Source organism: Prionailurus viverrinus, unplaced genomic scaffold (genome assembly GCF_022837055.1).
Source record: "Prionailurus viverrinus isolate Anna unplaced genomic scaffold, UM_Priviv_1.0 scaffold_49, whole genome shotgun sequence".
NCBI lineage: Eukaryota > Metazoa > Chordata > Mammalia > Carnivora > Felidae > Prionailurus > Prionailurus viverrinus.
In genome coordinates, this window is record NW_025927612.1 from 2,836,383 (window position 1) to 2,862,835 (window position 26,453).

Here is a 26,453-nt window from a genome sequence, read left to right on the forward strand (position 1 = left end):
GGCAAGGAAATTGTCTGTCTTGTTCACTGCTATATCTCCAGAATACATAACAGGCCTGTCTCATAGTGGGCACTTAGTGCATATTAATGGAAGGAATGGATGGTTGGATGAATGAGTGAATGCCACCATAGAGGGCAGGCTTTAACACAGAGTGTGTAGGTGAGAGAAGCAGAATATGAAGAAGGAGGGGTAGAAAGAGGCCAGATCACAGAGGGCCTTGAATTCTCTGTTGACAATCTTAGACTTTATCCTCTACAAAATGAGGAACCAATGAAGGTTTCAAGTAGGATTTCAAAGTGATCAGATTTTGTTTTAGATAGAGCAATCTCAAGTGACAAGAAGGGGCAGGTGGGGAGATGGTGAAGGAGATACTATAGGTACAGAGACATTATTTCTGATTTCTAGTGCTCTGATAATTTTAGTCATGATTCTCTGAATGTACTTCAATTAGTCTATAACCCACTCAGAGCTGATAACAATAACTAAGGAATGGCATATCCTGCACGTATTAGATTGGAACCACATGTATAGTGCCTTGTGACCAGTACTATACTTTTGTCATGCTTGGAAAAATACAGAGGAATGGAATAGAGGTAACCTGCACAAAATATCTCACCATTTCTCATTTTTTCCTTTTATTTATCTCCCTGAATATAAACTAAATAAAAGTAAATGCTACTTACCATTATGTAAGACCAAATGAAGGAGAACCAATGACAAACACCATGCTTGTTTGATAAATACTTATTGTCCTTGAGTGCTTACTCTCTGCCTCACACTCTTGTTCATTAATCATTGCAACAAACCATGAAGACAGGTGCTATTATTATCCTTATTTTAAAGATGAGAAAACTGAAGCTTGAGAAGTGAGGTATTTAGGAGACAGAATTAGTATGGCTTGATGATTGTATGGATGTGAACTTTGAGGGAGTGAAATCACTCAAAATGATAGCCAGCTTTCTGGTGTGGCAACTGATTGCATGGTTGTGCTGTTCACTGACATGGGATTAGAGGAGAAGGAGGAACAGGTTATGGGAGAGGGGAGAGTAGAAATGTCTTAGGTCAACTGAGGACTATGTTAAGTTTTAAGCACCTGGAATAGATGCCCATATGTCATTAGGCATTTCAGTCTGGGTTACAGGAGTCTTTTCTGGGCTCCCTATATGTAGGAATCATCAACATACAGATGACAACCAAACCATTGGGAATGGTAAGATCACCCAAGAAACTTGTGAAGAATGAGAAAAGAGTGTAGGATGGAGCACTATAGAACATGAACATTTCAAAGGAAAATGATGAGCTGCCACAGAACTGGGAGGGGAACCAGGAATGCGCACCATCTCAGAGATAAAAGAATAGAGGGTGCTATTAAGTGGATGTTTGTGATCCCCCTTTTTATATGTTGGAGCCCTGCTCCTCAATGTGATGCTAGTTGGAGGTGGTGCCTTTCTAGGTAATTAGGCCAGCAGGGTGGAGCCCTCATGAATGAGATTGGTGCCCTTGTAAGAAATGTGTCAGAGAGTTGATGTCTCTCCATCATGTGAGGATACAGCAAGAAGGCAGCAGTCTGCAAGTCAGCAAGCAGGTTCTCACCAGAACCCAACTGACTGGCATTCCGATATGAAACTTCTCAGTCTCCAGAACTGAGAAATAAATTTCTGTTGTTTAAGCCATCCAGTTTATTATATTTTGTTAAAGAAGTCCATTCTAAGACAGAGGATTTAAAGAAGGAGGAAATAAGCAATGTAAAATCCTGCAAGTTTGAAGTATGGGAATTGTTGAAAAGTGACAATTGTTTTAGCAACACAGTTGAGAATTTTGACTAGAAAAGAGAGGTGGGAAAAAGACCACAGGTTAAGTCTGTGTGTGGTGACAGGTTTGGGGGGTGTGGGATTGAGAAAGGCGACTTTGTAATGTTTTAGAGGAGAGAAATTCTGCCAGTCTTTAAATGCTGATAATAAAGAGGGAATAAACAGTGAGCCGTTGAAGAGTCACGAGACAGAAGGGCTCATCAGTGGAGTTAGACTCTGAGTTGGCAAGACTGGAATACGAATGAAAAGAGGACAGGGGAGCTTAGATCAAAGGAGAGGAGTTATTATTATTACTACTACAGAAGCATGGGAGAAAAAATTGTTGAGGGTCTAAGGAGGTCACAAAATTTCGTGGAGAAAGTAGAGAGTTCCTGTGAGACTAATTCTATTTTATTTGTGAAGTAACAGGAGACGTTAACTGCTGACACTAAGCAGGGAGATGGCGGGGTAAGCTTCGCTCTTCGTTTATCTCGCAGACTCAATACTGGTGGACTCCTTGTGGCCCTTTCCTTTTGTGCGTTCTTTTCTTTTGCTGGAGAATCAGCGCTTGATGTTGTTTATGACAAGTTACCTACCAACTGTGCAACAGACCGGGCTATAAGCCAATTGGAACTACCATTCCCAGAATGCAGTGCGGCTGCTGGGAAGTGTTGGGGATGGGAATGCAGCAGACCCCGCCCCCCAAGCCCACTCCCATTGGAGGAGCGCTCACATTCCCAGGAGGCCGCGCGCGGGCGGGGCGCTTTACGCGGAAGCCGGCGGCGTCGGGTCCCAGCCTCCTCTGGGAGCTGGCAATCGGCGGTCCGGCTCTGACTTGCGCCCCTCTGTCCTGAGCCCACGCGCTCTCAGGGGGTGCCCGGACAGGTAAATGGAACGGGGCACGCTCGGCAGGAGGCGGGGAGACGACGGCGGAGGGAGGGTAGAGGTGTGGACTGGAAGGTGCTGGGGTGGATTGAGGAAGCAGTGCAAGGGTGACTTGGGCTTCTCTGATGTCGACGGTTCGAATTGTCGGGTAGGTTCAGTTTTGGCGAAGTGCGTTTTCTGCCTCTGAAAAGGCCTTGATTTAAAGAGTGTCAGAATGCGTCACTTAAGTTGTTACAGGAGGAGGAAAATGTTAACTTTCCCTCAGTTCGTATTCTAAAAGACCTCTCTTGAGTCTTTTGACGACTCGTCTCTACGCCCTTGTTTTGATGACGTCACTTTTCTGCTTCATCTCCTACTTCTGAACTCCCTCGTGGGTTTCTATCCTTCCGCGTGCCGTTTCTTCACCACCCATTGTTGACATTCCTCTTCTGCCTCAGTTCGGATAGGTACTCTGTATCTCTACCCAGATCTATTTCCACAGCGTCAGACCTGTATGTTATAATTGGCCAATATTTAACAAAATCTGGCCATGTAATGGACACTTCGGTAAATGCTTTATATCTCCCTCTCCCATAACCCCCGCCCCAAACGACCAGTTGTCAAGTCCTTTTCTTTCTGTCTTATTAATTGCTCTCAACTACCTGTACCTCCATTGCCCCACACTTGATCCCAGAGACATGTTTTCCTTTGAATAGCTGTGGCTGAGACCAGACCCATTCATGTCTAACACATATTGATTGAACAGCTAATATGTTCTAGATACTCTTCCAAGTTCAAAGGATATAGCTAGAAACAAGACATACGAGATTGCTACTCTCATTAGTTCACATGTTTGTGTGTGTGTGTGTGGGGGGGAAACAGGAATAATCCAGATGATGTGATGTGGTGGTGGTGGTAGTTAATATAAAATAGAACAGGTTGTTGACTTAGCAGGGTAGGCTTCTATCCTGAGAAAGTCAGAGGGATTGGGTTGGGTTCAGAACATCACCCTGAAAGAATATTTGTAACGCCAAGAAGAATACACCACGTCTGTGACCAGACTCCAGGCTTTTCATAGACACATTTTCCTCTGCCATATCAATATTTGTTCATCATTCTTCTGTCTCCTCTAAGGTTATTACATCAGAATTGGTAGTTTATCTGCCATTGGCTTATTTCCTCCTAAGACCAGGACAGAAGAGTTGGGGATTAGATTAGATTAAGGCAGCTCAACTGCTTTATCTTACTTAAGGAGATAATTTAGTAATCAAAATATCCTTCTTACCAGGTCCTACTAAATATAAAGTTATCTGTTGTTTAAACCAAAACATGCTCAGTATTCATTAATTTAACAAATATTTGTGGGAAAATTATATGCCAGGCACTGTGCTGGGCACTGGAAAGCCAGTAATGATAAAATAGACTTTGACCTTTCTTCCAAAGAGAAATAATTTTAACAGTATGTTAATGAAATACTTTTGTAAAAATCTGAGTTACATATATTTTTTCCTTTTCAAATTTTTATTTCTAGTTAACATACAGTGCATTATTTTTCTTAAAAAAATTAATGTTTATTTATTTTTGAGAGAGAGAGAGAGCAGGGGAGGGGCAGAGAGAGAGAGACAAGGAATCCGAAGCAGGCTCCAGGCTTCAAGCTGTCAGCACAGAACCAGACACAGGGCTTGGGCTCATAAACCATGAGACCATGACCTGAGCCGAAGTCAGACACTTAACCAACTGAACCACTCAGGTGCCCCCAACATACAGTGCATTTTTGGTTTCAGGAGTAGAATCCAGTGATTCATCACTTAAGTACAACATCCAGTACTCATCATAACAAGCGACCTCCTAATACCCGTCACCCATCGAGCCCTCCCACTTCCCTCCATCAACCCTCAGTTTGTTCTCCTGTCTTTAAGACTCTTATGGTTTGTTTCCCTCTTTTTCCTCCCCCCCCCCCATATGTTCATCTGTTTGTTTCTTAAATTCCACATATGGGTGAAGTCGTATGGTATTGGTCTTTCTCTGACTTATTTTGCTTAGCATAATACCCTCCAGATCCATCCACATTGGTTAATTATTTTTGATGGCTGAGTAATATTCCATTGTGTATATATATATACCACATCTTCTTTATGCTGAGGAAATTCCTAATACATAGGCTGACACCTGTTTTTTTTTTCTTCACCCAGGTGAAATAATCACAAAACTTTAAGAAATCTGAACAATTGTGTGCATTTTTAGATTATTCACTGGTTATACTTTATTTCATTTATTTGTTTATGTCTTTCTTTCCAATTATACTATGGCTCCCTTGAGTATAGAGGTCCTTTCTTAATGGCCTTCATGCCACCAGTGTCTACTACATTGGTTGCCATATAGTAAACCCTTAGGACATATGTGTTGAACTGAAATAGAAAAACTATTTGATCCAATCCATTAATTACTTAACTTATACAAGGCCTTCTTTATATAAGGTCATTAGACTTATCCCTAGTCTAATGTGGACCATTCCATCTCATCAGGCTAGTTTACCTTCCCTAATTTGATCTCACTCCTATAGCTTCTCTTGTTCCATAGCTCCCCCCTAGAATGAGTTCCCATCCTTTCCTGAGCACTTTCCATGCCCCTCTCCCATTTAATATATTGGGCCAATTTAATAGTATAAAAAGGTGGAAAAAATCTAATTGCCATTATGTATTTCCTGTGGAACATTCTGCTAATGAACTGTTGCAGGGATTAACATAACACATCCCCTTGCAATAATATAAATAATGATACAGAATGTGTTCTTTTGATTTTACACTGACTATAACCATGGGCTATGTCAGAAGTTAATTCTTCCACTTCTTTTTTGTTTGAACAGTTGCACATCCTTTATTCATAAAACACATTATAGTATCATTTGGTTTCTGCTTGGTTCAGACATATCTTTAAGTATTATTTTCTCCCTAGCCTGAGATAATTGTTAATGTTATTCTGCTACTCTGTCATCTTCAGCATGTCAAGTCTTAATTCTTCAAATAAAAGGTTTTTATTATGCAGATAGATTTCAATTGTAAATTGTTACTGCAAAAGATAAATTATGTCTTTGTAACTGATTAAAAAACACAACAAGAATACAGGAGTTCTTGAGTCATTATTGTCATTATGATTTTAGGATTTGCTAGCCTAAGAGCAGCCAGACACATGCTTCCAAGACATTAAAAATTAGGCACTGTCATTTTAGAGAATTTCTTGGCACTTAGGCCTTCATAATGCAAATGCAGCATGGAATTGTGTGCCATTGCTCGTTTATAAGGTGTATGTGTAGATCCAGAATATTTACATAAATTTTTTGATGTTACAAAATAAAAATATAGAATTAAAAAATTAGGAGTGCCTGGGTCGTTCAGTTGGTTAAGCATCTGACTTTTTGACTTAGGTTATTATCCCACAGTTGGTGAGTTTGAGCCCCGCATTGGGCTCTGCTGTCAGCACAGAGCCAGCTTCAGATCCTCTGTCTCCCTCTCTGCCCCTCCTTCTGTCTCTCTCTCTTTCTCAAAAATAAATCAACGTTAAAAAATTTGTCAGAACACATAGACTTGAATGTGAGAAAAATTGACTTGGCCTTTTTCTTTGCTCAGTTCTCTAAAACAGTCTTCAACCTCTACTTGAAGATGCCTCCATTGAGGAGCAGTGTTTGTATTGTTGCTGTGCTATTTTGTTAGCAATTTGTTTTTATTTTTTTATTTTTATTTTTTTTTTCTGGATGGGGTATGGGAAGCACTTTGTTTTTAATACAGGTAATCCATTACTTACTAATGGATATATTCCAAAAATTCCTTTTTAAGATTATTTGAAACTTGATGCCTTTTTCTTTATAAATAATGCTATTCAGGACATTTCAGTTGTTATGCCAGCTGGTAACATCTTACTTAATCTTTAATTTAATGGACTTAAAGACCTTCACCACAATTTAATAATTCCTCTATAAAAAACTACATCTAGAATTCTCAGTTGGATTCCTCCATAGCATATCTTTTTTTGGAATCCCAGCAACTGAAACAAAAATGACCTTTCCTTGGAATCTTCTAGGCAGTAGAAACAGGTCTTTCTAACTCCAGGCTGTTGGAGGTTGCCCTTATGGCCCATCACCCTAAAGACAGGCCTATAATGTGAGTAAGGAAAGAGGATAACGGTTTCGGAGAGAAGTGGGAGGCAAGTTGGGATGATGTGAATACATGTAGAAGAGAGAGTAGGAATGATTGGGGGGAACAGTGAGTTTCTAAGATGTTTTGTGTCCTCAAAAATGACATGTTGAATCTTGACCACTGGTACCTATGAATGTGACTTTATTTGGAAATGATGGTCTTTGCAGAGATAATTAAGATGTAAGTTAAAATGAGGACTTACTGGAATAGGTGTCCTAATAAGAAAAGACACAGAGACTGCTGTGTGAAGACATGGGTACACATGGAGAATGCCATATGACTATGGAGGCAGAGATTGAAGTGCTGCATTAAAAGGCAAGGAATGCGAAGGATTGCCAGCAAACTGCCAGAAGCTAGGAAGAGATAAGATTCTCCCCCTACACATTTCAGAGGGAGCCTGGCCCTGCCAACATCTTGATTTTGGGCTTCTGGCCTCCAGAAGTAGGAGACAGTAAATTTCTCTTGTTTTAAGCCTTTGCAGCTTTTGATACTTTGTCAAGGAAGCCACAGGAAACTCATACAGGACTCTTAGCAGGAAGGAAGTAGAATTGGGATAACGGCTCTGGGACCCAGAAAGGAATGAGAAAGAGAACTGTGTTGAGACAGGGCTTTCCTTTATATTTCATCATTGGGTTTTTTTTCCCCTTCTCTTTTCTCTCTGGCTTATCTTTTTCATTCTTTTTTTCTTGAATATTATATTTATATAGCATGTTAGGATTTATTAGACATTCACATACTGCTAATAATTAGCAGAGCCAGGTTTTCTCACTTTAAATGCAGTATTCTTTTACAGCTGTTTCTATTATCCCAATACTCATGAAGACATTACAGGTTCAGGGGTGCCTGGGTGGCTCAGTCGGTTAAGCGTCCAACTTCGGCTCAGGTCATGATCTCACAGTTCTTTAGTTAGAGCCCCGCGTTGGGCTCTGTGCTGACCGCTCACAGCCTGGAGCCTGCTTCAGATTCTGTGTCTCCCTCTCTCTCTACCAGTCCCCTGCTCCCACTCTGTCTCTCTCTCTCTCAAAAATAAATAAATATTTAAAAAAAAAAGACATTACTGGTTCAGGTGATGGGGATTAAGGAATGCACTTGTGAGCACTGGGTGTTCTATGTAAGTGTTGAATCACTGAATTGTACACCTGAAACTAATTTTACACTATGCGTTAACTAAACTGGAATTAAAAACTTAAAAAGATTGGGGCTCCTGGGTGGCTCACTCAGTTAAGTGTTTGACTCTTGATTTTGGCTCAGGTCATGATCTCAGTCATGAGACTGAGCCCCACGTCAGGCTCTGTGCTGGGCCTAGAGCCTGCTTAAGATTCTCTCTCTCCCTCTGCCCCCCCACCCCCACATGCATGCTCACTGTCTCTAAAAAATGAAAAAAAAAGCTGAAAAAGACATTAAAGATTCTATTGCAAGAGAGTTACAGTGGGGGAAGATGAGACTTGATAATAGGTGAGGTTTTTAACAGTCTAGAAGAGAGTAAGAAATTCCTATTATTGACACATGAGAAGAAAGTAAAAATTTCTGTGGCTGTGTACCTGATGTTTAACAGACATTTGTTCCTAATTATATTCCAAATAATGCACTCCCTGTTCTAGGTGACTGTACTTCATGTAAACTTCAAGGCTGCTGTCACGTTCTAAGTCTTCTTTTTTTAATGTTAAATGTTTCTAGTTTCTCTAGCCATTCTTCAAATGATAGCATGTCCAGGTTCCTTAACCATAATGTTGCCCTTCCGTCCAATCTTGAAATACCATACTCAGAGTTGAGTTCAGTATTCCACATGTATTCTAACCAGCACAGAGTATAATGGTAATAGTACTTTAAAAGATCAAGACACTGTTTCTTAATATAATTTAGGATTATGTAAGCATTTTAAGCAATTACCTGATGTCAGTTCATAATGAACTTCTGGTCCACTAAGACAGTAGACTTTTTTTGTATTGTTGCCAAATTGAGTTTACTTCTTGAAGCTGCTAAGGGACTGAAGCTGCTACTTTTTCATCTGTCTCATGGACCATATAATTTCTTGTCTCTGTTTCTCTTTGTGGTTTTGTTCCATTCTACTACATATCTCTTTGACTAATGACTTGCTTCTTTATTGAATTTTAGTGGCTCTTTTACAGTCTCCCTACTATGCATCAGTGAACACAGGTAGTAGCTGACACTTGTTCCTTCTTGAAGCTTGCCTTCCCTTTGGCTTTCAGGCCACCACACTCTTCTGGCTTTCCTCTGACTTTCTCAGTTGGTCCTCCTCAGTCTTCTTTGTGGGTCTCTGTTCATCTACTTTTCTCTCAACTATTTGTTGTGCCGTGAATTTTGTCTTTGGTTTTCCCTTAACTTTGGTTGTGCCTTTGTTTTTTTTTTTTCTATATGCAATGTCTTCAGCAAATAAATCATGTTTAAAATAACAGGTGTAGGGGCGCCTGGGTGGCGCAGTCGGTTAAGCGTCCGACTTCAGCCAGGTCACGATCTTGCGGTCCGTGAGTTCGAGCCCTGCGTCGGGCTCTGGGCTGATGGCTCAGAGCCTGGAGCCTGTTTCCGATTCTGTGTCTCCCTCTCTCTCTGACCCTCCCCCGTTCATGCTCTGTCTCTCTCTGTCCCAAAAATAAATAAACGTTGAAAAAAAATTTTTTTTAATTAAAAAAAAATAAAAATAAAAATAAAATAACAGGTGTAGATGAGCTCTTCTTGGGATGAGAGCGTAGAACTAATACCCATGGAAAGTCAACATTTAGAAGTTAGCTAGAAGAGGAGGGCTCAAAAAGAAAACAAGGAGCATCCAGACATGTAGGAGTGTTTCAAGAAGGAGGGTTAGTCAGCAATGTTGACTGTTCCTAAGAGGTCAAGTAAGTGATAATAGAGAAGTGTCCACTGAATTTTGTAGCATAGAGGCTGTTGATGATCTTAGCAAGCATGGTTTTGTGGACTCTTTAGGGCAAAACCCAGATTATAGTAAGTTGAAGAGGTAAGAACTAGAGAAGCAGAGATAGTGTGTAGATTGTGATTTTAAGAAGTGAAGCAGTACCTGAGGCATGTTATAGGGTCAGTTGAGGCTTTTAGGATCAAGGGATATAATATACAAGAAAGTGATTTGGAAATTGTAACTTGATACATATGTGTAAAGAGAAATCCAGAAAGAGGATGATGGCGAAGGACACAACCCGGGGGAATACCCTTATTTAGAGAGTGGAGTGAAGAAGAGACCCTGGAGGTGTTTAGCTCAAGTGACAGATGAGTGCTTCTTCTCTGTATGCTGTCTTTTAGTGTGAGATTCCAGGAAGGAGTCTCAGGATTCCCTGACCTCAAGCATTTTTATGGTCTGTTGCTGTATTTCACAAAATATGGTTGTGTGAATCACCTGCATCCAGACAGGCTTGTCTTAAATACGTATTTCCATGGTGTCACCTCAAGCCTACTGAATCAGAATTTCAGGTGATGATGCCAAGAATTTGAATTTTTAATAGTGACTGTCATTCTCCTGCCCAGGATAACTCATTAACCTACATTTTAAGAACCACTGGCCTGTTGGATGAAACTGAACATGTTAACAAAAAACATTAAGTTGAAGAGTTAGAATAGAAAAGTACTTTGTCATCTCTTTTTATAAATTTATTCTATAGATAAGAGAAATGAAGAAGTTACATGGAAAAAATAGTACAAATTCATTATATGAGAAAAATAGACCTAAACTCATGCTGTATATTGTTTTAGAAATGTTTTGTTTATGAAAGACCTTACCATAATTTATAGAGCCATTCCTCTTATAGAAGGTTTGGGTTGTTTCCAGTTTGTTTCTATTATGGATGATGCCTTTAAAATTGAGGCACTACATAGTTTGGGATAAGATTGTGGGTTCTAGAACCATACCACCTGGGTTTAAATTCCAGCTGTTACCACTTATTAGCTCTGTAATTTTGGGAAAACTGTGTAAGTCATCTATACTTCAGTTTGCTCAGTTTAGTATAAGTATCATAATAGTGTATAATTTAATTGATGAAAGGATTGAGTGAGTTAATAATTGGAAAGTGTTTAAAATGGTCTCTGGCACACAGTAAACACTTAATAAATATGAGCTATTTTTATTGTTATTATGTATTTTTTGTGAATCTAGAGTCAAACTTCTGTTGAACTATTTTCTTAGGATAAATTTTCAGGATGGGATTACTGCATATGTGGAATTTAAGAAACAGAACAAAGAAAAAAGGAGACACACAAAAAACCAGACTGTTAAATACAGAGAACAAACTAGTGATTGTCAGAGGGTGGTGGGGGGTGGGGGTTGAGTGAAATAGATAAAGAGGATTAAGAGTACACTTATGGTGATGAGCACTGAGTAATGCACAGAATTGTTGAATTATTATATTGTACACCTGAAACTAATATAACACTGTTAATTGTGCCTCAGTTAAAAAAAGGATGAAACACCTCTATTTATGTCCCTTTGCTTATGGTAATTGCTTTTCAAGTGGTGATATCTGATTGTGTTGTATAATTTGTAAATGCACCCTATCAATGTGTGTGTGTGACATACATTACGTTGTGTACACACACATGTACATATTTGGTGTATCTCTATATGTCTATGCATATCAACATGGTTTAGGGTCGTAAGTTTGTACAAGACTGTGACCTTTTTGTTAAGCCTGTTTTTAAGTGTCTTACATTAGTGTTAGTGTTATTGACCTTGGTCAATACTGTTTCCAGGTACACAAACAAATGGAAAGGTACCCTGTGCTCATGGATTGGAAGAATTAATATTGTTAAAATGTCCATACTACCCAAAGCAATTTTCAGATTCAGTGCAATCCATATCAAAATAGCATTTTTCACAGAACTGGAACAAATAGTCCTAAAATTTGTGTGGAACCACGAAAGACCCTGAATAGCCAAAGCAATCTGAGAAATAAGAACAAAGCTGGAAGTATCACAATCCCCGATTTCTAGATATATTACAAAGCTGTAGTGATCAAAACAATATGGTATTGGCACAAAAATAGACACATGGATCATTGGAACAGAATAGAGAGCCCAGAAATAAACCCACAATTATGTGGTTAATTAAACTTCAACAAAAGAGGTAAAAATAAACAATAGGGAAAAGACAGTCTCTTCAACAAACGATGCTGGGAAAACTGGACCACTGTCTTACACCATACATAAACTCAAAATGGATTAAATACCTAAATGTGAAACATGAAACTGTAAAACTCCTAGAAGAAAAATAGGCAGTAATTTCCTTGACATCAGCTTTAGCAACATTTTTTTCTAGATATGTATCCTGAGGCAAGGGAAAAAATAAAAAATAAATTATTGGGACTACGTCAAAATAAAAACCTTCTGCACGGCAAAGGAAACTACTGACAAAACCAAAAGGCACCCTACTGAATAGGAGAAGATATTTGCAAATGATAGGTTCATGAGCGATTAATATCTAAAATATACAAAGGACTTACATAACTCAACACCATAAACCCCAAATAATCCAATTAAAAAGTGGGCAAAGGATTTGAATAGACATTTTTTCAAAGAAGACATACAGATGGCCAACAGACACATGAAAGGAAGCTCAACATCACTAACATCAGGGAAATGCAAATCAAAACCACAATGAGATATTATCTCATTCTTGTCAGAATGGCCGCTATCAAAAAGACAAGAAATAAGTATTGGCTAGGATGTGGAAAGAAGGGAACCCTTGTGCACTGCTGGTGGGAATGTAAATTGATGCAACCACAATGGAAAATAGTATGGAGGTTCCTCAAAAAATCAAAAATAGAAATGCCATATGATTCAGTAATTTTACTAGATATTTACCCAAAGAAATCAAAAACATTAATTTCAATGGGTGTATGTTCCCCTATGTTTATTGCAGCATTATTTACAATAATAAACATACAGAAGTAACCCAAGTATCCATTGGTAAATGAATGGATAAAGATGTGTACACACGTACACACACACACACACACACACACACACACACACAGGAATATTATTACTCAGGCATAAAAAAGAATGAGCCATTGCCATTTGCAACAACATAGATGGACCTAGAGAGTATTATGCTAAGTGAAATAAGTCAGAAAGACAAATGTATGATTTCACCTACATGTGGAATGTAAAAAAACATGCATTAAAAAACCCCAAAAAGCAGAATCGGATGCATAAAAGCAGAGGACAAACATGGTTGCCAGAGGGGAGAGGGGTGGGCAAAAAGAGGTGAAGGGGAGTGGAAGATACAGGCTTCCAGTCATGGAATCGATGTCATAGGAATAGAAGGTATACCATAGGGATTATAGTCAATATGTTGTAATAGTTTTGCATGGTGAAAGATGGTAACTACACTGTGGTGAGCATAGCATAACTTATAGAATTGTCAAATCACTATGCTGTATACCTGAAACTAATGTAACATTGTGTGTCAACTATACTTCAATTAAAAAAATAAACGAGTATTGAAAAAATACTGGTCTTGGGTAGGTGTTGGTATATGATAGTTTTCTTTTGAAAGATAATATCAAAGAAATATTCTAAGTTTTGTGTGTCTTTTTTCCTTTTGATAGATTGAAGCCATGGCCATTCTTTTTGCAGTTGTTGCCAGGGGAACAACTATCCTTGCCAAACATGCTTGGTGTGGAGGAAACTTCCTGGAGGTGACAGAACAGATTCTGGCTAAGATACCTTCTGAAAATAACAAACTAACGTACTCACATGGCAAGTGAGTTCTGCTCTGCATGGGTAGAGGGTGAAAGAAGTAAATTGTATTATAATCAGCATAGTAGAAAACTGGAAAACGAGGTTCTTGGTGGATAGTTTAAATAAGCTGACAGAACAATAACCTTTACCAACTTAGAAAATGGTTTGCTTCTATTCATTATAAATTTAAATTATTTTATTGAAGTTATATTACTATTTTAAAGAAAGATATGGCAATGTTACTTGTAAAAATGACTTTGCTATAGAACTCTAGGATATGTGCAACATGGAACAGATAAGAGAGATGATATTCCTTTGTTCATTCTTTCAGTAAATATTTGCTGAGCACTTGACTGACTATTGCCAGGCACTGGGCTTGGTGCTGGGGATACAACAAGAAATCACACAATATTTGCCCTCATAGAGGTTAGAGTTTAATGGAAGAGAAAGTCAAATCCATAGATAATTGAAGTAGATGGTGGGAGGTAGCAGGTAGGGAGATCACATTCTAGATAGAACGAACAGCTGGTAGAGAAATATGGAGTCATGAGATCATAGGGCATGTGTAGGGAACTGCAGGTGGTATTCTGTGACTGGTACCCAGCCTGGTGAAAACAAAGCTAAGAGATAGGTAGAAGAGAAGTCATATAGGGCCTCATAGGCCATGTTAAGAGATGGGACTTTACTCTGTGGGCCATGGGAAGGTGTTGAAGGTTTTCAGCTGGGTGTGACATGGTCAGGTTTTGCTTTAGAGTCTGGTGGGCAGTTGGAGAATGGGTTGGGGAGGGCACAGATGGGAAGTCTTAGTAATCAGATAAAAAGTGCCTCCACCTTCCTCATCAGTACTTAAAAAAACTTTTGTTATTTAACTCATCCTGATTTCCTTAGTTCTTATCTCAGAAGGAGGTTCTTATTGCTTTCCAGAGCTACCTCCTTGTATAATTTAGGACCTACTCTAAATCACTGTAAGAGAGATACCCCAAATTATGGTGTTACTTAAATGAGGTATCCCAGAAATGAGTGCTTCCAGGCTGGTGGGGTGGCTCTGTCCTTTACAGTTAGTGTCTTTGATTAGCTGTGGCCAAGGCAGCTCCTTTAGTCTTGTTAACTCCCTGCGCTTGCCCAGTGTTTTTAAAGGCCAAGTCCAGAAGTAGGCCGATGTTTTATTGTTCAGAAGTTTCTGCTTACGTTTTATTTTTCTCTACATAGTTATGTAGCTAACCTAGCTAGAAGGGAGGTTAGAATTTGTCCTTTATAGCTGTGCAACTGTATGTTCAGCTAAAATTCTATTGCTCTAGAAGTTAGAGGATATTAGGAGACAACTTGTGCAGTCTTCCATTCTGCTCTTTTGGGCCACTCAAATATCTGTGTGTACTTTCCTTTCAAACCTAGAACACGTATCCTCTCTGCAGGAGATGGCCCGAAAGACTCCTGGTCACTGTCCAGCTCAGAGAGTCTGGGTGACATGCAGTCTTCTCCATCAGGCCCAGGTGTGGCTCCTGTGACCTACTGACCATAAACTAAAAGAGAAGTCATATGTTCCCCCTGCTCCCCCTGCCAACCCAATAGACAATTGTAGAAGAAGAACAACATCACCACAGTGGAAGTTACAAACTCCAATTTAGAAAAGGGAGCAATGAGAAACACGTAGAGGTCACTGCTTCCCAGCAGTGTTCAAATAACTACTTCACAGCCATTTCAAAGACTTCCTGTTCTGATCCTAGAGTGGTTAGTGGTTCTGCTTTATTGGAAGAACTCCCTTGTCTTTTCTCCCTGAATCTTGGCTTTGTTCTCCACGAGGCTCTTCCTGGTCCGTTATCATCTGGCCACATCCAAAATGGGTGTTAGAGAGTGTGTCATCTTTGGGAACTATACAGGTTTTGTAGGCTGCTGTCCGCTGGTATAGTTTACCGGTCCAGACGTGGTCTTAGGGGTCAAGTGATCCCAGTTTCTTGTGAGTCTGGCTTTATAATTTTGTCAGACTTATTAGGCTTGTGGTCTCTGTGTTCCGAGTCAGTTCTCAGGAAAATGCCCAGGAAAAGCACATTCAGACCTTCTAGAGGCAAGACCGGGAAGTAGGGGATATACCTTCCACTCGCAGTTTATCAACCAGAACTTAGTCACATAGCCATATATAACTACAAGGGAAGCTAGAGTATGTAATCCAGTGAAAATATGGTTATAGTACAAGAAGGAAACATTATGCACCTGCCATGCCTCCCCACCTGCTTCCTAATCTACCCCTGCCCAGTATTCTCTAGAGTGAGGCTCCATCACTGAGTTTTTTCCTTTTGATCTTCTGTCTTTGTTTCTTTCTTATAATCATGTTCCATCATCTCTATTAAAAATATCTTTAACTATTGTACACCAGAAGAAAAAAGTCCATTTTTTTACTGTATTACAATTATTTCTGCCTGAATCTGATCTTCCTCTTGCTATTTCTTTCTTCTTTAACAACATCACCAGTCATTCAGTTGGCTAAGCCTAAAATTTAAGAATCGTATTTGACTTTCTCACCAAATCCTTGCCATTCTCCTACAAGACATTTTTCAATCCATTCCATTTCCTCTGTCCCCACTTGTCATAGTGGTAGTTTAGGCCTTTATTGTTTTTCATTTTTAATAGCTTCCTCCTAACCATTCGGCTTCTGGTTGCTCCTTCCTTTAATCTGTTTTGCATATTCCTGTGATTACACTTTCTGGCTTAAAACCCATTGCTTTTAGAGTAAAGGCCGAACTCTGCCTTCACAATTTTGTCCATTCCTGACCTTTCTACCCTTATCTCTTTAGGACTCCTTGCCATACCCTGTCCTAGCTGTGTTATTCCCGGCTTTGTTATATATGTATATATATATATTTTTATGCTTTTGGACTGTCTTCCTCCTCCTAGCCCCCTGGTAAACTTTTGCTAATTTTACAGGTCCCAGATGAACTATTTTCTTCATTATTACTTTAGTCCTAAAAGGGCAGTTCTGATCATGTCCCTTTTCTTCAGCAGTTACTCTGTGCAGTCGGTAAAGTTATTAATGTGACTAGGAAGATTCTTCAAGATCTGCCACTGCTTCCTTCTCTGGTCTCATCTGTCACTACTTTAGCCTTTGGTTTTGTTCTCCAGCCATACTCAGCTATTTTCATTTCAGTGCTGGGTTTTTTCTCTCTTCCTATTCTTTGCAGCAGCTATTACCTTTTACTGGAAAATGTTTATCTTTTTTAAAAATCTGACTTTGTCTTTCTGAGCTTTGATATTTCCTTTTCTAGAAACTCTGAACTCCAAGACCAGACCAAGTGCCTCCCTTTTGCTTGTCTCCATAGCATCCTTTGTTTATTCATATTGTAGCACTTAGCACTCTGTATCATAATTGCAATCTTTATTTTTTGTCTCTGTCCCCTGACAGTAGGCTCCTCGGTGGCAGGGACCATGCCTTGTAACTTTTTGTGGTCTTTGCACCAAGTTACTCCCTAATGTGGTTTAGGAGAAACAAATTTTGTGGGGAAACTGATGACTTCCATTTTGAACATTGTGTTTAAGTTGTCACTGGTATGTCCAGTTGGGTATGTCTAGTAGACAGTAGTGTATGTAAGCCTGGAGCTCAGGAAGTAGGTCAGATCTAGATGTGAGAATCATCATCATAATTGTGGTAGCTGAAAACAAACAACAATGAAACATGACAGTGGATGCCACCATCCAGGGAGTGTGTGAGAAAAGAGCAGGGAGCTGAAGATGCTGGAAAACATCAATAGAGAGGGGAAGAGACTACCACATTAACCAGGCAAGCCTGGTGTTAGGAAATCTAGTGGAGAGAAAACACTTTTCAGAAGAAGGAAGTGGTCAACACTACCATGTTTCAGAGAGAGCCACTGGACATGGCGATGTGGAAGCCATTGATGGAATTGATGTGAACGGTTTTAGAGTAGTGGAGGAAGACATTTTGCCTGAGTTCCCCATACCTCCTTGTTATTCATATTAAGCTTCTATATGGACATTAAAAGTATAATTCAAGAGGTACTCCTATCTATCCACTTGCCCAAGGTAAAATCCAGGAGGCAAAATTGAGTTATCCCTCTGCTTCACTTCCAATAGCCAGTTGTCAAGTTCTGTTCTATTTCTTCTCTTTTCTTTTCCATTGCCCATAGTACTTTAGTTTATTTCCCTCCTCATTTGCTTACCTGCTCTACTACAGTCTCCTGTCAGGTCCTCCTTTCAGTCTGTTTTCCGTGTTCTAGCCAAAACATCCCTTTACGTGGCCGATCTTACCACATTCTCCTCAGGCTAAAACCCTCTGATGCTTGTTCATTCTGGGGATAAAGCATAGTGAGGTTGTAACATATTCTATAACCTAGTATTTGCTTACTTCCATAGCCTCATCTGTGCAGCCAAATTGTCTTTCCATTTCATACTCTAGTCATGTGGACTCTAGTCATGTGGACTCTTTTGACTTAACTAAACCCATTATGTGCTTTTTTTTTATTTATCTCCAAGCCTTTATGTTTATTGGTTTTCTACTCTGGAACACTGTTTGCTCTTTACCTTGCCATCTCTTACTTACTATTCAGGTCTTGGCTTACACATCACTTGCTCCAGGATGTCTTTCCCGTTACCCTCTGCTAAACTCTGTAGGTGTCTCCTTTATGTTGCCAGAGCACCGTGTACTGCCTCTCCTCATCCTATTTTACCATGTTGCTCTGTAATTCCCTGCACTGTGATCTTGGTGTAGGCGGGGACTGATGGTTTTGCCTATTTGTATCCTCAGCACCCAGCCCAGTAACTGGCTCCAAGTAGATGCCAAACAAATGTCAATGTTGAGTGTTTGGTAGAAAAAGTGTTTGCTTTGAGATCGTAAAAGAAGGCAAGGAAGACCGGATAACCCATTGGAGGTTAATCTTAATGATGTGTCCCTCCTAAGATGTCATCCCTTGTTCAGGCCTTAAGAGTCCAGTTGTGCTTTTGCAGCTGTCATTTTAATAGGTAATGTGCATACTGTTGTGCTATGTAGTTAAGGTAGAGACTTTCTTTTAATGTCTTATTTATTCTTATCAGTTTGACTTGAGAGAAACAGGCGTATAGGGGAGGGGGAGAGGGAGAATAGATAGTATCGGTAAATGATATGGTCACATTGGCAGTACTAAATTTGCTTATACATAGAAGATGGAAGTGAAAGCAATATTGCTCATAACCACAGTAAGTTTTATATCTTTTATCCTACAGTTATTTGTTTCATTACATCTGCCAAGACAGGATTGTATATCTTTGTATCACTGATGATGTAAGTAACTTGAAGACATGTTGCTATTTAAGTATGTATACTGTTAATAGAGTCAGTTCTTAATTATCTATATTTATGGTAGGTAAACATGATGTGAATATAAGTGTCCATAGATACATTTTTTTCTATACTTTGCATTTATCATATGGAGCAGCAAATGACAAGAGGTGATGTCTGGGTACATGCATATCAGCTCAGTTTTGGTAGAGTTTTAGCTTAACTAATTTCTTGCAGCTTCTACATTTATCCTATTGTGCAGTGAGAATTGGTCTTCATAATCGTGACTTTTTTGTATCCAGTCCAAAATTTATTTATCTGAAATATTAAATAGGTTATTTTATTCAATCAATAACGAATTTTTTAATGTATATAGACTTTCAGAAAACAAAACCACAGTATATCATAATCAGTTTTGTAGACCTGTAGTTCACATTGGTAGGCTGTTTTTAGAGTTTGTAGGTTCTAGACCAAAATGCTCAGTAACTTAACAATGCCATCAAGGTCATTTCTCTCTCCTCTGCTATCCTTGGTGTCAGCTTCTTCCTAGATACATTTCCCTATGGTTGCATGCAGCCACATGCTTACTTATTTTGTATTCAGAGAAGAGGGCCTATGTCTTCTCAAATCTCTTATTGTAAGAATGAGGGAAGTTCTCCAAAGCACACTGTCCTCTCTCCCTGCTTTCGAAGTGAACTTCTTTTCATGTCTTATTGGCTAGGAGTAGGTTACATACTTATTTCTAAATTGATCAATGACAAGAGGCATGGAATTGGCATGATTGCCATAGGTCAGGGTTTAATCTTTACTGTGCCACAGACTCCTTTGACACTTATAGGCCCCTCCTAGGATGTTTTTAAGTGTATGAAATACGTTATTATAAACAAAACCAATTATATTGAAATACAGTATTCAGAGTATTTTAAAAATTGATAGAGTAATGTATATGCTTCTTTATGAATTCGTTAAGTAACAAGATCTAGTCAGAGGTCTAATGACTAATAATAATTTTGAAATGGCGATGATATAAATGAGATTTTGAGATATCTATAACTAATGGTATGTGAAAAAAAGATTTCTGTTGGTGACAGAGTGACAGATACTGTTTGGTACTGTTTTGGTTTGTTACCTACACTCAGATTTGAAATTTAAGTTAAAACTTACTGAAAATAATGTCATTTTTCTTTCTATTCAAGTACATGGACCCCTTGAATTCGGATCATTGACCCCAGCTTACGAACCCTTGGCATAGACTAATAATCATCTTGGGTGAAATGGAGATGAGTGTCAACCATAGTGACCATCACAATGATTTTTATCCCTAGTTTCACAGTAGTTTTTTTTTTTTTTCATTTCAGAGAGAGAGAGGGCACGAGGGGTGAGAGGGGCAGAGAGAGAATCTTAAGCAAGCTCCATGCTCAGTAAAGAGCCTGATGCAGGGCTCGATCCCATGACCCTGGGATCATGACCTGAGCCAAAATCAAGAGTTGGATGCTCAACCAACTGAGCCACCCAGGCGCCCCATTGTTTTCTAAAATTATTTTTAAAATCCAGCTATATCTGAAATTGCTCATTGGCTAGGAGTAGGTTACATACTTATTTCTAAATTGATCAATGACAAGAGGCATGGAATTGGCACGATTGCCATAGGTCAGGGTTTAATCTTTATTGGAATAGATGAGAAATATCACTAAATTTGGGTTCATCAGAGTTGAGTTTTCTGTTTCTTGAGTTGTAATTTTATACATATGTAAATACTTTTTGGCTGGGACCAGACAAGAGTACATCACTTGATCTTTTCAAGTGTACCATCACTACTGAAAAAACCCAATTCAAAGTATTTATCAGTAGTGTTATCTTTGTGTGTGAAAGACTGCAGTATTACTATGGATTTATTAAGCATCTTCTTGTGCTGGGCCTTCTTATTAGATGCTGTGAAAGATATGAAGGAAGTAAAGCCCAATTCTTGCTCTCAAGAAGCTAACTTAGATCCTGTTATCTTTAGTAAGAAGTAATCAAACATTTGAATTGGACTCTCAGCTCTTTCTTTTACTAGTTGTTTAATATTTAGATTGGACTTTCAGCTCTTTTACTAGTTGTTTGACCTTTGGCAAGTTACCTTTTCAGAGCCTTTGTTTCCTTATTGTAAAATGAGGTCAGTGCTAGTTCCTCTTCATGGAATCATTGCTCAGTAATGTTAGCTGTTCTTATGGTTGTTGTTAATCATCCATATCATCTTTGTTTACTTTCTGATGTGAACTCTGTGTTGGTCTCTTTTCAGGATTTTGAACGTTCCCGAGCATTTAATTTTCTGAATGAGATAAAGAAGAGGTTCCAGACAACATATGGTTCAAGAGCACAGACAGCACTCCCATATGCCATGAATAGTGAGTTCTCAAGTGTTTTGGCTGCACAGCTGGTAAGATATTTTTAGGATGTAGTATTTTGATTCCTATCTTCTTTATTACCTTAAGGCACTTTGAATAAAGGAGACCTTGACCTGCAAATATATTTTTCTGATTTTGCCATTAAATGTGAACATAAGAAAACTTACCAGATAGAAAAATTTTAAATAACGTGATATTCTCTATTCTAGTGTTCAAAGTATCTGGGAATGGGGAAGGACATTAAATATCATCTACTTTAGCTACCTGTCTAGTGCATAAATCCACTAATATGCCAAATGGCCTCTTTAACTCATACATTAACCTTCTACCCTCCCATGAGGCAATTGTAATTTTTGAACAGCTCAACTTAGTCATTTTCAAGTCTGCTGATCTATATGAATACCTAATCATCAGCTCGGTGAAGTTTTGCATATATATACACCTGTGAAATACCACCCTTTCCAAGATATATCTCCATTACTCTAAAAGTTCCTGATGTCCCTTTGCAGTCAGTCCCCTCCCCCACACTCTGCCACAGGCACCCTATGCTCTATTTTCTGTCACTATAAATTAGTTTTGTCTTTTCTAGAATTTCCTGTAAAGGGAATTATACATTATGTACTCTCGTGTGTCTTGCATTCTCCGTGTAAAGCTTTTGATACTCATTCACGTTACATAAATAAGTAGGTCTCTTTTTTTGCTGAATAGTATTGTATGCATATACCACAATTTGTAATAAATCATCAAACTTTTTTCCAAAGTGGTTGTACCATTTACATTCGCACCAGCAGTTCTAGTGTTTCTACATTCTTGCCAATGCTTGCCATAGTCTATCTTTTTAATTTTAGTCATCCTGGTGGGTGTGTGGTGATATTTCATTGTGGTTTTAAGTTACATTTCCCTGATGACTAATGATGTTGAGACCTTTATAAATGCTTCCCTTTTATCCATGAAACTATTTGAGTGCAAAGACATATGTTCTATGATTGTGTTGTGAATGAGAGAAAAAAGAATTATTATAATTGAATGCGTTCCTTTTCACTTCTCCTTTAAGTGTTTTTTTAAATATTCCTTTTGAGTATTACACTTATAAATATGCATTCTTCTGGGGATGAAGTTCCTTTATATAGTTATAAATCTTTATTCAGTCAGTTCATTTGTTTCATACTTCCCACTAGAAAACAATCAAATATATGAAACCATGTAAAACATCACCAACCAGAAATATACCAATGCACAAAGGTAAATAGGGGGAACTGGCAGCAAAACTTTCAACTTAGCCAGTTCATCATTAGCTCCAGACCTGTGGGTGACCTATGAATGAATCTGTACCAGGATTGTTATCTACAGATGGAGATAATAATAAAAGCATCTTCATCATGGAGTTTTTGGGTGGATTAAATAATGTTTCTTCTTTGAAGCATTTAGCATGGTGAAGTGACCAGAATATTGTATATTAAGCACTCCATGGATAGCTATGGATAATAATTTCAAAATATATACTATTGGAGAGAGGAGCGGTAGTGGGTCTAGCAGTGAGGAGGTGCTGGACATAGGGAAGAGTGAGGGAGGAAAAAAAAATATATATATATACACATATATACATATGTATATGTATATATATATATACACACATATATACGTATGTGTGTATATATATATTATCAGTGTCTTAGATTTCTAGATCCTATAAGAAGCCAATGAAAATAGGATGTATACTCAGATCTCAACAGATAAAAGAACAGATGCTCAGAAGCTGGGCCAGTCCCTACTTCATCATACCGAAGAAGTAGGGAACAATTTGGGGTGCTTTTATTTGTCCTGTTCCCCCTGCCCCAACTACAGTCCTCTTTTTTCCTTTCTTGTGTGAGCATAGATTATAGAACCACATACTTCTGTCCCAAGGCAGAATGTATATTGATATATTATAATATACATACCTTTATATTATTTAATTTAATTTAATTATTTAAATAAGGTGATATTTTTATACTATAACACGTGGTATCACTTTTTTATTTAAAAAATCTTTAATGTTTATTCATCTTAGAGAGAGAGAGTGCAAGCTGGGGAGGGGCAGAGAGAGAGGGAGACACAAAATCTGAAGCAGGCTCCAGGCTCTGAGCGGTCAGCACAGAGCCCAATGCGGGGCTCAAACTCACAAACTGTGAGATCATGACCTGAGCTGAAGTCGGACGCTTAACCATCTGAGCCACCCAGGCGCCCCTAGATTGTCACTTTTTTATGCTGCCTATATTTTTCCCTAGGTCTGATAACAATTTTTAAATGAAATGGCATGTATCCTTTGTGTCAATACCAGCATAATTTAATAGCATTCCTCAATGTCATTCCTCTTCTTTTTGTTTTCCTATTATAAATAATGTCTGGTAAATTAAATCTTATTTTCTTATAGAAGCATCATTCTGAGAATAAGGGCATAGACAAAGTGGTGGAGACTCAAGCCCAAGTGGATGAACTGAAAGGAATCATGGTCAGAAACATAGGTATGTTTCATGGCATAGTTCACATGCATGTGGGCAAAAATGATAATAGATTACTTGATTGGGATCAAATTATTCTAGAAAGGCTGAACTAATACTTCCTTATTCTTACTATTGGAAACTAATTATTGGCTAAGATATGGGTATTACCTACTTATGATACTGCCTGCTATATGAATGGTTTTTTCTTAGTACTATAACTGTTCTTCATTCTAATTTGTTAGTTGACTTAGCAATACTAATTTCTGAGACTCTTACAAAAAAGTTCAGCAGTGAAGAATAAATTAATCAGTTTTGGCTAGAGATACCCAGATAGCTGATGTTATCAGTAGATGCCTAAAGTATAACTATTTGACCTCCTTAGAAAGTTTGTAGCTCTTGATTGAGAGAAAGAAAGAATTGGTCCAAAAAAAATGACTGTTGTATTCTTCAGAGGACAAACTATGATAGAAATTCAGTCAGCCTGTGTTTTCTCAAGCTGTTCAGCACATTAAACTAATCCAGAGAAATTCATCAAGTTTATTTTATTTTAATGTTTCTTTATTTTTGAGAGAGACAGAGTGCAAGCAGGGGAGGGGCAGAGAAAGAGAGAGACACAGAACCTGAAGTAGGCTCCAGGCTCTGAGCTGTCAGCACAGAGCCCAACACGGGGCTCAAACTTGTGAATCACAAGATCATGACCTGAGCCAAAATCGGATGCTTAACCGACTGAGCCATCCAGGCTCAGTTTATTTTTTAATTGATTATGCAGTTGTATTTAGATTTGGGATGATGCTAATTTTTCTAAAAACACTGGTTCTCAAACTGTTCCTGGGCCAGTAGCATCAACATGCCTTGGGAACTGGTTAGAAATGCAAGTTTTTGGGACCCACCCCAGACCTGTTGAATCAGAAACTGTGAGTGGGGCCTAGCAATCTGTGTTTTCAGAAGCCCTCCAGAGGATTCTAATGCATATTCAAGTTTGAGATCCACTCTTTCTAAGGGGAATATCTCAGATGATAACTTGTATAAAATTGAATGAAGCTGATTATATTATTGTTTTATAAGATACTTAATTGAGATTGTTCAATTTCATAAATGTCAGTTTACTTGTAATTTTGGATTTACTATTTGAATTACTTTTACGTTTATTATTAGAACAGGTACAAACTGTAAAGACATTTTTAAAAAGATTACTTACTCTTGGTCTCACCATTCTAAAGATTTATTTCCATTTTTTAAAAATTTTTTTATCCATATATACATATTATAATAATAGTTTATATTCAGTTTTGTTTGGGCAGTATAATACAGTGACCAAAATTTGGAGTCCTATGTGCTGGAGTTTGAGTTCTGATGTCACTTCTACCTCCAGTCAGTCCTTGGTCAATCCTCTAACTTCTCTGAACTTTGTTTCCTAATCTGCAAAAAGGAGATGATAGCACCTAAGGTTACCAGGAAAAAGGAGAGAATATTTGTGAAGCATATTGTACAGTTCCTAGCATATAGTAAAAGCTGAATTACTGTTAGCTATCATGAGTCGACTTTTTGCTCATATAGTATGTAATTGGGTTATATTATAGGTTACAAATCATGTCCTTATTTTGGACCTTTGGTTCTTTAGAGAAGTGGTATTCAGAATACTGTTTTACAACCAGATAAAGAGCTTGCTCCAGCATGTAAGTCAGTGCTGTGCTTCCTTCATTGAGAACATCTTGTTATGAATATGTCAGTTGGACTGAACTCTGTGATTAGAGATAGTTGAAGCAGTAGCAAACACTCTTAGGTAGCACTGATTTAGAGGTTTGTGTTACAGTAATAGTACTGTTATATATGGTTTTGTGCCTATTCCCAGGAATGAGATTAATAGTCAAAAGGGAGGAACTTTTTTTTAAAGTTTTATTTTCATTCCAGTTAGTTAACATACAGCGTAATATTAGTTTTAGGTATACAATATAGTGATTCAACACTTCCATGCAACACCTGGTGCTCATCACCACAAGTACAGTCCTTAATCCCTGTATTAATTCCCCTACCCACCTTGCCTTTGGTAACCATCACTGTGTTCTGTATAGTTGACATTCTGTTTCTGGTTTGCCTCTCATTTCCTTTTTTTTTCCATTTGCTCATTGGTTTTGTTTCTTAAATTCCACATGTGAGTGAAATCATATGATATTTGTCCTTCTCTGACTGACTTATTTCGCTTAGCATTTTACTCTCTAGCTGTATCAACATCATTGCAGATGGAAGGTTTCATTCTTTTTGATTGCTGAGTAATATTCCTCTGTATACATAAACCACATCTTCTTTATCCATTCATTAGTCTATGGACACTTGGGCTGCTTCCATAATTTGGCTATAGTAGATAATGCTGCTATAAATATTGGGCTGCGTGTATCTCCTTGAAGTAGTATTTTTGTATCCTTTGGATAAATACCTAGTAGTGCAATTGCTGGATTGTAGAGGAGCTGTTTTAACTTTCTGAGGAACCTCCATACTGTTTTCTAGAGGGACTGCACCAGTTTGCATTCCCACCAACAGTGTAAAAGGGTTCCCCTTTCACCACATCCTCTCCAACATCTGTTGTTTCTTGAGTTGTTAATTTTAGCCATTCTGACAGATGTGAGGAGATATCTCATTGTAGTTTTGATTTGTATTTCCCTGATGATCAGTGATGTTAAGCATAAAAAGGGAGAAACATGCAATTCTTGATATGTTTTGTCTCTTGGTTATTTGAAGTGATTTCCTACCATTGATTTTAGTTTTAGTTGTATGTC

General features: G+C 38.3%; 1 protein-coding gene across 1 annotated transcript in view; it reads left to right on the plus strand.

Annotated features, from left to right (window-relative positions):
* Nucleotides 1-2,531: 2,531 nt before the first annotated feature.
* The window catches only part of VAMP7 (vesicle associated membrane protein 7), a 57,931-nt gene continuing 34,009 nt past the window's right edge, over nt 2,532-26,453 (plus strand). Inside the window, exons 1-5 of the mRNA XM_047847637.1 lie at nt 2,532-2,675; nt 13,417-13,571; nt 18,755-18,812; nt 21,091-21,228; nt 23,610-23,700. Of these exons, the coding sequence (XP_047703593.1) occupies nt 13,426-13,571; nt 18,755-18,812; nt 21,091-21,228; nt 23,610-23,700 (433 nt within the window). The 5' untranslated portion in view covers nt 2,532-2,675; nt 13,417-13,425. The remainder of the gene's footprint in view (nt 2,676-13,416; nt 13,572-18,754; nt 18,813-21,090; nt 21,229-23,609; nt 23,701-26,453) is intronic.